The sequence below is a fragment of the Sebastes fasciatus genome, chromosome 18 (assembly GCF_043250625.1).
Source record: "Sebastes fasciatus isolate fSebFas1 chromosome 18, fSebFas1.pri, whole genome shotgun sequence".
Lineage (NCBI taxonomy): Eukaryota > Metazoa > Chordata > Actinopteri > Perciformes > Sebastidae > Sebastes > Sebastes fasciatus.
Window position 1 is genome coordinate 18,482,547 of NC_133812.1, and position 13,296 is coordinate 18,495,842.

Genomic DNA, 13,296 nt, shown 5'->3' on the forward strand with positions numbered 1-13,296 from the left:
TATTATGATGTTAACTATGACAGCCCTAATAGTAACACCTGAAGAGCTACAGTTTCACTTTCCACCACTTGCAGGAGGAAGTTACCGTTATTTAAAAAATACCACAGCTAAATTTGATGAATGACTTCTTTGCAGATGGATGTTCCTCTCTGTCGTGTGATACATGTGGAAATACTCCTGACTGCCAGTGGGTGAACTGCACAACATGTGAGTATCTGTCATAAATGTGTTGTGGTAGGGAGAGGCACAGGTTGGTCTTTGTGTGTCCTAAATTGTCCAGACAGCTGAACTGATGGGACACATGATTCCTGCGGTATGGAGAGAATGCATGGCAGTGGATGCTGACTTTTGGATGATGTCATCCCAATTTCCCTAAAGCCTGAGCTGTATAATCGTCTGGCAACACCAACCGAACGCTGTGGATCTGGACAGACTGGTTTAGGAGGAAATTACACAAAGCTCTGTAGGGTTAGAGGTTATTGCATAGACTCACTATTTCTTCCAACAATGAATTCATCGTAGAAGATTGAGAGGCAAAGCTAGATCGCTTTTGGACATTTACTTTTTTTTTGTGGGATTGCTCCCCTTTGCCTCCATCTTTGTATCGCCGTCCCCTAATTTCATTATGCTAATGGGAATGTCTGTCCAAACACGAGTGCCCCGAGTGTGAGACATCTCTCTGACTTCTGCACTACATAGCAGAGGATGTTGAGAAATATGCTGCAGTGGTATTTCTCAACCTAATTTGGAAGTCCGCTGGTTGTGATTTAGAAATATGCATCATTCAGTAAAAAAAGGAGTTTCCATAACAAAACTGCTTGACAGATTGTTTCCTGAGTCAACCAACGGCTTTTCCATTCGCTGCGCGCTCCCTCTTACGGTTTGTGGTTCTCAGTAGCAGAGGAGAGGAGCTGCTTGTTTTCATGTTGTTATCAGTGTCAGGAAATGAGGTTACAGGTTTTATGAGTGAAGCAGAAATCGGTCGACACAGTCTTGTATCTTAAAATCGTGAGTTTGTCCCACTATTTCATTCAGTGATTATTTGCTTGAAAAAGCACACTTCTGGCTAAGTGGTTTGTGAGGTAAATAGTACAGTAGACCTCTAGCCAAAACCTGAACCTTGTCGGTGAACAAAAAAAAGCCTCTCGTGATTATTGACCATATCGCCCTAGAGGGCCGTACGCCAATGTTGGCCTGACTTCAGTGTGTGTCGACACACACACACAGGTCTCTGGTGATCGTGAAGAGGACGAACAGGAGAGGAAGCGAGGGGATGTGTGGCAGGAAGCCTGCAATATCCTCACGCTGGGGAACAGAAGGAAGGAGAGCATAACGGCACAAGTTAGAGGAAAGAGTGTGCAGATAGGATAAAAGATTTTCACGTGCCGTGTTGTTCTCATAATGTATGCCTCTGGTGCAGTTCAGGGCACTGTGATCTCCTCGTACATTTCAGTTGTCATTTTGTTGGCTCAAAGAATGGAAGACGCTGTGACTTGTGTAATCTTTCCTGTGTTATTGCTTCAACAATAGTTAAGTAGAACAAGGACAAGTATGATACGTCTCATGGGAGTCGACCTGTTTGACAACTTCTCCAATGAGATGCTTTGATTCTCTCATAGAGATTTGGTGATCCCACACCATCCTCCTGCTTTGTTTAAAGGCCCTCTGGTGATACATTACTTCATTATCATGGAGTGGTTGAACAGGACAGGTGAGACGGGATGAGCCTGTTGTATTTCCCAATGGAGAAAACTGTTCAGGTTTACAATTACACTAAACAATACCCACAGACACAAAAAAACAAATGTATTGAGATCTGTTACTAAGTTTCCCTTTCCCTTTATCATCTGATGTTAATTTAAACAACATATAGACTCATTGTTAAAAGTTTCAGGGAGGTTTGGCTGTTTTTATTTTGTTCGGGTTACGTGTCAAAGACTCTCCTCAGTGCTGTTACACACCAGAACAAACAACTCGCACCAGCCTGCTACACAGGTTACAAGCAGGCTCATCCGTGTTAAACAACACTGACTGCTCACATACACACACTAAAGTAAATCTTGAGCTAAAGCCTTTCACAAACCCAAGAAAAGATCACCTATTTCATATGAACTCAGCAAAAACCGGAAAAGGTCAGCTCTGGCCAGTCATGATGGCCTCGTTATAACCACACTGCTGCAACGTCTACCACATTGTCATTACCAGATTTATCTTCGGTTTAGGGAATTTGTGTAAACAAGCCTTTGGCGTCAGAGGCACATTTCCCTGAAGGCCAGTGTTTAAACACTCAAAAACTCAACACATGTACACGCAAGCTCTGTAGCGCCTCTAAGTACAGGCGGTAGGTCGTCTGTGACAAAGCTCGCTGAGTGCTCTTCACCAAGAGGCTGTTTTTCTAATGTGAGATGAGGCTTCCACTCACACTTCTAGCTCGAGCAAGCTGTGGCTGTACCTCGTGGTGATGATGATGTCACCATCTTGGAAAAGGGGTGAGAGTCGGTCCTACCTTTCACAGCTGCCTGTGAGATAACAGCCCTCTGACCTACGGGAGAGCTAAAAAAAAACTCCCACATGCTTCGACATACGTAGATCGCAGTCGGATCACACAGACTGTGAGAAAAAGAATGCAGCCAACACTTTTGAAATGACTTGAGCATTGTTGTTACTCAACCACAGGTTGAAAGGAAGTGAGATTTAAGTTTAAAACGTTTCACTCTTTGAGTTTAAAGGTGTTAGGGATAACATTTTTTTGTAGACAAATATTTTTTTAGAATGAGCTTTTAGAAAGGTGTCGAATAAAAGTATGGCTTTTCCTGAAAAAAAAATATGAGGATTGTGAATTAATGTTGGCGGGTCCAAAATGAATGTTTTGTTTATCTCTGTGGAAGATATCTGACGTTTGGTTCCCACTTCTAACAGGGCTTGTGAGCCAAAAGTAAAACCACGTTGGTATCATGTGGTATCTCTGGGTCATCACTTAGTGGGGAAAAAAACAGATAAATGGCTGAGATTGACAGTAAATGCCTGGCAATGACTTGTTGTGAAGTAAATGCAATGTATTGGCTGAGTGTTATCAATAGCACCTTTAAGGTATATGAAGCAGCTTATTTTTGTGCTCACTTTCCTTCCTGGTCAGTCAGAGCAGAACTGCAAAATCATGTAAGGTAGCAGTCTGGATAATGGTGAAAACATACATAAAACAGGTGGCAAATCAATGCATAGTGGCAGCAATAGACACCTGGCTGAATCACTACAGAATACCACAAAAACCTGAGTAATAACCACATAATTGAACCAACAGTCACACAGAATCTTTACATCATGGGCTCCACATACTAATAATTCTGAAAGCACAGCCATTTGGTAGTTGCTTGTCTCCAAGGCCAGCGCACAAAGATGCATACCCTGATACAAAATATAGCTGTGTGAGCTGTGGAGAATGCAACTCAGGCTGGGTGACTCATTTTTGACCCTATTTGGAGAAAGCCAAAAGACGCTTTCATTTTCAACAATGGCTGCGACCTTCCTGTTGAAGTCGGTGCATCTGTAATTTATGGGCAGCCATCTGGTGGGAGACGTCGTTGGGTTCGGTTGCTGTGTGTGGATTATAGTATTACAAGCGAGGAAGGTGTAGGAAGGCGTTTTACAGCACCAGGTGCCTCACGCTGAGTAGGCACACTTCCCTTTATGATGTTCCTGTAGTCCAGGATGATGATGATGCCCCCATATGCTCATATAATAAACAAATTAAAGGGCATACTTTTTATTCATCAACACAAAGACGAAGTCAGAGGCCTTTTAATGGCCTCCCCCATCATTTTAACCATTATTAAATGGGAGATGTGTTGTCCACTTCCGTATCACTTGAGACGTTTAGTTTGAGAACCTGTAAAACGGGATTCCAGTCCAGAGAGGGCCGAGACAAGTGAAGGCAAAGTGTGGCCACGCTGGATGTTTGTATAATGCTATTTAGGGCTGGGCAATGTAGTGATATTATATCGATATCATGATATGAGACTAGGGCTTTTGCGGTGAAGTAATTTCCTTTATTGCAACTTTTTTTAAAGTGCAAATTACTTTATTTATCCTGATTTTATTCATTCACTGATAATCTGTTACCGCTTATCCGATTCAGGGTCGCGGAGGGGGGTAAGGCGGGGGCTGGAGCTGATCCTAGCTGACATTGAGCAGAGGCGGGGGTACAGAAACTAGAATCTGCAATTTTTGGGGCATTTTTTTTGCTTGAAAAAAGAATTCCTGAAGACAGTTTCTGGCATGTTTTAGCTTGAACAAGAGCAGTAAAGTGACACCATATAACTGGGTGTGAAAAGAATCTATTGTCACAAGGTGCTGGCCGTCGTGACTCATGGTTTCCTAGCTGTGACGGGCATAGTTGTACCATTAAAGGAAACTAACAAATGGATAGACAGACGTCTTTGTGTTTGGTTGTTTAATTTATGGCATTTCATCTTGCTTTAGTTAGTCATGTCTGTAAATTTGTAAAATTTTGTTTCTTAGGTAGATAAATAAATAATATCAATGTTTAGTCTGTATGGTGAGTTATTGTAAAGTATCTGGGACAAGCAAGACTTCATGGCGGGGGCAAAGTCCCTTTCTGTCAAAGTTAATTAGTAATCCGACATTACAATAAAACAGAATACACCTAGATGATTTAACTATGAGTCAGCAAAAATGACCACTTTACACTATAGACAGATTCTGTACAGGCTCCAATGTTTGTTTTACAGCCTATGTTAAAAAGTATGAGTAATTGTCATTGATGATTTACATAAATGACTTGTTTCTGTCTGAATTGCCTCCCATTGGTTGTCGATACAGGTAAGGCCACATTGAATGACCTGATGAAGACCTACAGTGGTCAAAACATGTTGGCTTTTTTAATGATTTAGCCACTACAATAAAGGCTTTTTAATACATTTCCTTCCTCGTTGCCACTTGTTTTAGTATTTCGGAGTGCCTGGATTACCTTCCTAATTGTAATTTACTAATTTCTAGTACTTTATACTTCTACTCCACGACATTTACTTTGCAGAGAAACATTTTACATTCAAAATAATTGATTAGTTTATAAAATATAATGCATTGTATGGCTGATAAAGTTGTTAAAATGAGCTCAACCTCGACCAGCTACAACATTAAAATGCCTCTTACATGTTTATACATTAGTATTATAAAACTATAGTAATATAACACTGACAGGGACTCTTACAGATACTTTTACTTATGCTTTAAGTACATTTAGCTGGTAATACTTCTGTACTTAAGTAATATTTCCAATGCAGGACTTTCACTTGGAATGGAGTATTTTTACATTGTTGTATTGCTACTTTTACTTCTAGTATATGATTTGAATACTGGTTTTAAGTTACTTTTCACTGACTATTTTAGCTATAAATAAAAGATGCATTGAGTCATGATCTTGTATTACCAGATACAGTGCTGATGTGGTAAAAATGATAAACAAATGCCTACAGAACAGGTTTCAGACATGCCCGACTCCAAATAATCAAGTGTTATGATGGGGGCAGCAGGATGGAGGGGACGCCATCCTCCCAACTGCAGGATGTGGGCCTGTGTGAGCAGCTGCTCTGACCTTCCTGTGTAGGAGATGCGATAAGAGAACTACCCCACTGCACATCATGTTGCTTAACTATTCTGTATGCACAGAACAAGACTGGAGGCCATTATGTTTTTGGACACACGCAGTGATGTTGCTGGTTATTCTTATTTGTGAGCTGTATAACGAGACTGTTGTGAGCGAAATAACAAATTATTGTACATTCGTCAGCTCTAATAAGGCTCGGGATTGAAGTGCTTTTACTCTTGCCAACATAAAACACTGAAATCTACTTTGGGCGCTTGGGAGAAACTTAAAGGGGCTAGATGTAAGAATCAGAAATTGCTTGTTAGAAGTGACACCTGTGGTCGTTAAGTCAGCATCCTGTTGTTCACGCTCACACTACATAGACGCGAGTGAGCATCGGTCAAAACAGTGAGGCTGAATAAGATTGACAGCTAAAACCACAAAACCACTATATATTTCACATGCTTGGCAGTGATGTTAGCTTACCTGTCCAATAGGAATTTTGCCAGCTCAGGGTCCGTTTTGATACCCAAAACCAAACGAAGGTCCCTCCGTGAATCCAAGGTCCATGATTAAAAACATGATTAAAAATGTTTATATGTGTTAAAACTTGCATACAGTCCCTTTTAATTCATATAACGCATGAATCAGGCATTTAATTCATGATACTTTTGTCTCTTTCAGTACCTGCTGGCTGTCACAACATGACTGTTATGCCAGAAAGCGAGATCTGCAGCAACGCTAGCTGCTCAGGTAAGTCAAAAAGCAAAGTGGTTTTAAATGTCTGATGGGAAATTAACATTTTATATTAACACCTTGTTTTTTTGGCAAACTCCATATTTGTATACAAATAAACACATTATGTAATCTGCAGATTCTGTTTGGGTTTAGCTATGTTTTAATGGTCGGTCTCAGTACTTTGGCTCTGTCTTTGTCGTCTTTGTTTATGTCTTAAAGACTTGTCTAGGTGTAAAACATGAATGAGGGAGCGTTGTGTACTTTCTGGCCTTTGTCTCTCGCTTTCCCCCTTTCACCCTGTCTTGGTGTTCGTTCCCTGTCCAGCTGCTGAACCCACAACAGTCCCAATTGTCCCTGTGACTGCTCCCAAATCCACTCCCGCTACATCCTCCCCTACCTCTGTTGTCACCACCACCTCCACTAACAGCAGCAGCGCTCAGCCCACCACAGGTAACCCGTCCTGAAATACCTCTGCTACTGCCTGCTGTAGTCTGTGTTGTCCAGCATATAAGGTTTGAAGTGGTCTTGTTAATAGAGAGCTACAGGAATGAGTCCTGAAACACGGAAACGAGTTAGCATTTTAGCACTTCCAGTTCCCTTGTCTGGAAGTCAGTGTTTTTTTTAATGGTTTTTTAGTTAGATGCCTGAAATAAGGTCTGTGGTTAAGCTTAAGAGATTTTAACTTTTTATTCTACGATTTTAAAGTACGTCAGTAAATATTTTGAAACTTTAATGTGTCTTTAAAAAAGCTGGTTGCTAAAAGTGGCTAAATGAGACTATTAAACATCATCACGCCGACTCGTCCGCCTTACAGCCTCGTTGTGTATACTCACGTTCAAGCGATCGTAGTGTAGTTTGTTTATACCCTAACGTTAGCTTTTTACATCTGGCGATTGCATTTACGCTTCAAAAATCATAAAACTGCTGTTCAATTGTGGAGATTATCTTGCTGAACAAAACGTGTAAGTATCATAAATGTTTGTTTGCCACAGAGCTTATTTTCTGCAATAATCCAAAACCCAATGGAAAAATCCCATTGGCCTACAAAAAATACGTCATTCCTGCACCTCTCTATAGTTTTATTGAGATCTCTTAAAGATAAGAAGCTTGTATTGATCCCCAGTGGGGAAATTCTGTTGTTGCAGCAGCACAAAGACGTCACGGCAATACAACTAGAGAAAGTAAAGAAATAAATACTGAGTGAAAAAAAGAAAAGAAAAAAAGAAAAGTTGTAATCCTGAAGAATTTCATGAAATCAAACCCAGTTTTTGATACTATTTATGGTCTGCGTTTATTTAGCATAAGGGATTCACGTTAGGGATGCACTGATACCGACACCGGATCGGATATCGGGCTGATATTAACTCAAACAGCTGTATAGGATATCGGTGACAATGGGGCCGATCTATAAAATGAATTTCTATGTTTATATACTATATACATTATCTACTGGAATTTTAATTCCTGTTTAAGTTTTGACTAATTTGTTGCTGCATTAAAAAGGTTTATGAGCTGTAACTCCTGTTCATTTTTAAGATTCTTTACCAAGCTGCAGGTGTACGATTTATTATTTTAATAATAAATAAGAATTCACTAAATTTATATCTATGTATTTATTTGATACATTTTGTTTTACAAAGTTAGGAATGCAATGTTTAAGTCAAGCCTGATGTTTCTTTACACATAAAAGAATGATCCCAGTGACATCCACACAGTGAGGAATACAGCTTATTAATTGAACACTGGTATCGGATCAGTACTCGGTATCAGCTGATACCCAAAGCCCAGATATCGCTATCGGTATCGGGACTGAAAAAGTCCTATCGGTGCATCCTTAATTCACGGGAAACAATTTAGCATGTAATCCAGTTATTGTTGACTGATCTCTTTATTAACACAACATGTTTCTTTGGCTGCACTGCAAACGGATACACCAGTATTTGTATTTCTGACAAAGTAGCTGCTCAATGAGTGTTTACTTTAGTATTAAACCATTCTTACTGACGCCACGAGTAACCGCAGGACTGAAATCTTAAGGATTACAACTTTAAACGTCTTTAAAAGTCAAATAAAGGCTAATGGATGTGTTCTTACTGTGACCCCACTACAGGCAATGGAACTATTATTTCCACCCCCACCCCCACTACCAGTGGTAACATCTCCATCTCCACCTCCACGGCTCCATCAAATTCTTCAGGTAAGTCTGGCGTTGTGATGGAACATTACATGTGTAATGTAGATAAAGAAGAATAACAAATCTCCATTTTCCTTTCCTCTGTCTTTATCACAGTTCCAATCAGCACAAGCACCACACCAGTTGCCCCGTCTCCTGCCCCTAGCAAGAACACCTTCGACGCTGCGAGCTTCATCGGTGGAATAGTGCTGGTCCTGGGCCTGCAGGCCGTCATCTTCTTCCTCTACAAGTTCTGCAAGTCCAAGGACCGCAACTACCACACCCTTTGAAGCAGCCGCTCTTCTGGATCCACGTAACACGACCTTTCCCCGCCAACTAGAACCTCGCGGAGCAAACCCCCCCCCCCCCCACCCGCTCGGCACGCACTCATCGCGGCGGACTCAAACAGTGTTTTCAAGCAGGTTTTCTAGATCTTTGATGTGTTGTCGTAGTATGTTATATTAAGGCACACACACACACACAGGCCTGTATGTGTGATAATTCAACTAGTACAACTAAACAATGTCTCCAGTCATATGGATTACGTCATCTGGTAGCTACTCCCACCTCCATCATGCCGTTAGTCATTCTGCGGAAAACCGTTTTTCCAGCAAATCTGACGGTTGGTGTGATTTACAGCCCCGCTCCTTGTGGCTTCCTCAATTACCACATGAGAGTTAAAAAGAATAAGTCGTGTACACAAAGTACCTGTTGATGCTTGGGGAGTAGTACAGCTGCAAACTGGTATCATTTACATCATTTTAGTTGCCTTGATTTTGGAAACACTGTTTGAGTTCACAGCTATTCTTACACGTGACGACTGCGATGATTCAGTGTTGCTTTTAGCCTGTTGCATCGTGGGCAGGTTCCCTCTTCCCCCATGCAGCTGTATATGTGTTCAGAGATGATGTAAGAGTGGTGGGGTTTATTTACGAGGGAATAAAAGCAACACCCAATCATCTGATGTGAGACTAAAAACAAAATCCCTCTGGTGTTAGTTTGGGTGCCTCTTTTGGCATTTAGGAGTGCTGTGCGTTTTCTGCTGTTCCCCGGGGAAATCATTTCACCCAATACTAAAAACAAATGTCAACTGTTAGTAGAGCAGCTCAATGCAATAAATCACGTATCAAGTTAATTTCCCATCTTTTAATCTCCCTGCTGTTCTTTCTGATCTTTAACGACATCCAAACGTACCCACTCTGACTGCTAACTTTCCCCCGCCCCCCCCAGCCCCCATTTCTGTGGGGAAGTCAAAAAGGGGCCCGTGGGTCAAAATGAAAGATTGTAGAATATTACAGAAATTTGTTTTAATAATGTATAATATAGCGAATGGTGGAGATAAAGAAAAATAGCATGCACCTTCTTGATGTGTGGACAGTGATAGCAGTGAAGTGCCTTTAATGTCCAGTATGACTTAAAGAGAGAAATGGGAGAGGATTCTTCCCGGTTGAGTGTTATCATTAGTTTGTTTTGCGAGAAAGAAACGGTATCGCTGTGCTGATATTGGTGAGAACCGTAGTACCCCAGCTGGACTGAAGAGCCTTTTATTGTGAAGAATACAGTAGATAGTTGTCACTCAAGGGCCTTGATCAGATTGAAGTTATACCCTATAAGTAGAGGACTATGTTCAGTACATGAAACCGATGGTCTTCTCACTGGTGACTTTGTATAAATGAATAATTTGAAAGGTGCTTTCCCTTTTTTTGTAGCGCCCAATACTGCTCCCAGATTTCCTCCCAACTCACTATTTATGTTTCAGTTGTAAATTGTGTTGAATTTCCAAACATGAACGATGAGCTGGCAGGAAATTTTGGACCGCTGTTAGGTGCTATAAATCAGGGAATGTAACTTTAAAGAGAAATAATGGGCTTAATTTTAAGAAACCTGAGTATTGCAGAGAGTGCGTTGAGGTAAAAATGTTGGACTGTCTGAGTGTTTGTTTGGTCAAAAATGAGCTTTGCACCTCTGATTGTGAATGAAGTGCAACACCTAAGCGGCCGTGCTAGAGCTCATGTCAAGTTCTCTAATTCGCTTGCTGCTAACTGTGTGATTTTCCATTTTGTCCCTCCTGTACATAGCCATGTCCTGTTTTTGTTCATCATCTAGGTTTCAACTTGAGGAAAGGCTAAATGAAGGAGTGTTTATCAGTGCTCGTAGCGGCTTGTCAGTGTCAAGAATGCTTTTGTTAAAGGCCTTTTTTTGTCATTATTGCATGCTGGATGCTTGGAGTTGTGATTTTTTCTCCTCCCATTGCGTATGCTCTTAAGGATTTAGACACTTAAAAACCACTTGATTATTTGCGATTAGCTCCATAATGCTAGTTGAAAGAATGCCTTGAAACGGTGTGCATTGAGCCAAAGTCCTCAGTTTTGGCATGGAAATTGAGCATTGCACTGACAAGCTTTGTTTTGTAACTTTTGTCTTTGTAAATGTTTTCATGGTTCAGCCAAAAAAAAAAAAAAAAAAAAAATCCGATGCTTGTATAAATACTATTGAATATTTACTAGATAATGGATGAATAATCACCTTGTTTTCTATGACCACGAACAGTACAAATGAGTGCAGATTATTTTCTTTTTGTTTTGGCTCTCATAATTTAGGATTTTTTCCTGCTGCTCACCATAAACACGCCTTTTAACCCGGTCACCTGGTGGCATTAGGCTACAGCCCAAAGACCCAACTACGGCGAGAAGGCTCCAGGGTTTTGCCTTAGCTGCACCCATTTGTTCATCCTCTGCATGCCCGAGATCCTTCGCCCAAATTTAGAGGAATATTTATTCACAGCTGTCGAGTGGCGCGCTGTGTAACCACTGAATCCAGTCCAGAGTGCTCTCTGCATTCCTTAACAACACGGCATCACATGTTCGACATCGTGGTGTGTCACAAAACACCTCTGGTATCCGCGTATGCCAATAGATGTCCATTGTGTTGCCTCTCCGCAGCTTCTCCTACAAACTCAGTCCGTGCACCTCTTAAGGAAAAGTGCCTTATTCAGTTAATATCCATATATAGTTGTAGTTTGTAAAAATGACACCTATTAAATATCAGCAGCACTTTCAGACCCCTGTGAAGTGGTTTTCTGTGTTGTATTCTGCTTAAATGTCTTGTTCTGTCATGCTCAGCCTTAACTTCTTCATCAAACCCACAGAGCATTAGCTAGGGAGAAGCCGTCCAGGCAAACACCAGGCTGCCGTTGAGTATCTTATACTTAAATGGTTGGTTTATTGGCATTTAAGTGTCTACATTTCAACCAATCACACAATAGAATTATAGGTGTTTTAAATGCTGCTGACATGGATATAACCAGCTAATGAATGGCGTAGTTTTAGCCTGGTTGTAGCCTGGATGACTTCTCACCAGCACGTTGTAATAAAATAACAGCATTTCCTCCCATCATGCAAACAGTCATGTGATGACTTGAAATCCACTTTGGTTGTAATTTTTCAATTGTTTTATTGAATGAGTTGTTTTGTCAAGTAGGATTTTAAAATTTGCTTGGTCATGGAGGGCCCTCTTTTCAGTTTTCAAGCCTCGAAGTGTTCAATTCCAACAAGTAAAAAAAGCTTTTTGATTCCCTCCTCTTTTTGGCTTTCTTTCTATGTGCACACACTGTAGTGCCATATCTTTTTATCTTTTGTGTCATCAGTCTGGTAGGTACGATATTGTTTTTGGCTTTGCTCCCCACCCCACTTTGACACACACAGACTGTATAATAAGACACTCGCAGGTGCCACAAAAGCAAAATGTTTTATGCTTCTTTTTTGCTTTCTCTCAAACCTTTTTATTTTGTGCCTTGTTTTTTCTAGTGTCGCCTCTAGTTTCACGATGTAAAGCCAATAAAGTTTGAATATTGTTAAACAAATCACTGTATTTACCTTTTCATTTGGCAGCAGGGACAACTTTTGTCTTGGGAGCTGGTTTGATTTACATGACAAATCACAAGTGGGACGATGACACACACAGCCAGGTCTCAGGTCTCAGGCTCCGTCACCATGGTTACAATTGAACGGCTAGTTGCCCGGACAACAAAATGTATCGTGTTCAGGCTTTGCTTTGTATTGCCCTGTGTGTGTGTGTGTGTGAGAGTAGCTAATGCTAGGTCAACAAGTTATCTTGTTACACAAGAAAAACAAACCATTTCAACACATTATATTTACAGTATCGAAACATTTAGGCATCTCCAAATTCAGCTGTATTTACCTATGAAGTATATTTCTAGGCTAAGCGAACCGGCTGCTGGTAGCTTCATATTTACCGTACAGACGTTTGAGTGATGTTTTATTTATCTCTTTAAACTATTCATAAACTGACAAACTATTTATACATTTTTGTAAAACATATATTTATTGATTTTATACATTTAACACATTATACATGCAACACAGAACCTTCCCCCAAATTGAACATATGGCAGTGTATAAAATAATATTAAAAATATAAAATGTAAAAATAGCTAAACATGGAGTTAAAATGATATACATTTACAATGAAAATATAATTAAGTAAATAAATACAATAAAAATATATAAATAAATAAAATGTATTTAATTAAGAATATGGTCACAAATATAAGTACAGTACAATAGGACTCCCACTTCACACTTCTGGTGCCACTTCAATGTCATCATTTTTAACAAATTCCCAAAACATTTCCCAGATGTCATAAAACTCCGAAGCTTTCTTCCTAACTATATATGTGAGTTTCTCTAGAGCCCAACTGAAATGCTAAATATACATAGCTTTGGACTTTAAGGTGTTGGAGAAGAGGTAATTTGAGAGC

At 40.2% G+C, this 13,296-nt stretch overlaps 1 protein-coding gene across 2 annotated transcripts in view; it reads left to right on the forward strand.

Moving 5' to 3' along the window:
- cd164 (CD164 molecule, sialomucin) overlaps positions 1-12,378 on the forward strand; it is a 14,128-nt gene extending 1,750 nt beyond the window's left edge. Inside the window, exons 2-6 of one of the 2 annotated variants that reach the window (XM_074616536.1) lie at positions 136-207; positions 6,290-6,358; positions 6,668-6,793; positions 8,454-8,540; positions 8,634-12,378. In XM_074616536.1, the coding sequence (XP_074472637.1) occupies positions 136-207; positions 6,290-6,358; positions 6,668-6,793; positions 8,454-8,540; positions 8,634-8,806 (527 nt within the window). In that variant the 3' untranslated portion in view covers positions 8,807-12,378. The remainder of the gene's footprint in view (positions 1-135; positions 208-6,289; positions 6,359-6,667; positions 6,794-8,453; positions 8,541-8,633) is intronic. The other variant, XM_074616537.1, reaches the window with a different exon arrangement.
- Positions 12,379-13,296: the final 918 nt, after the last annotated feature.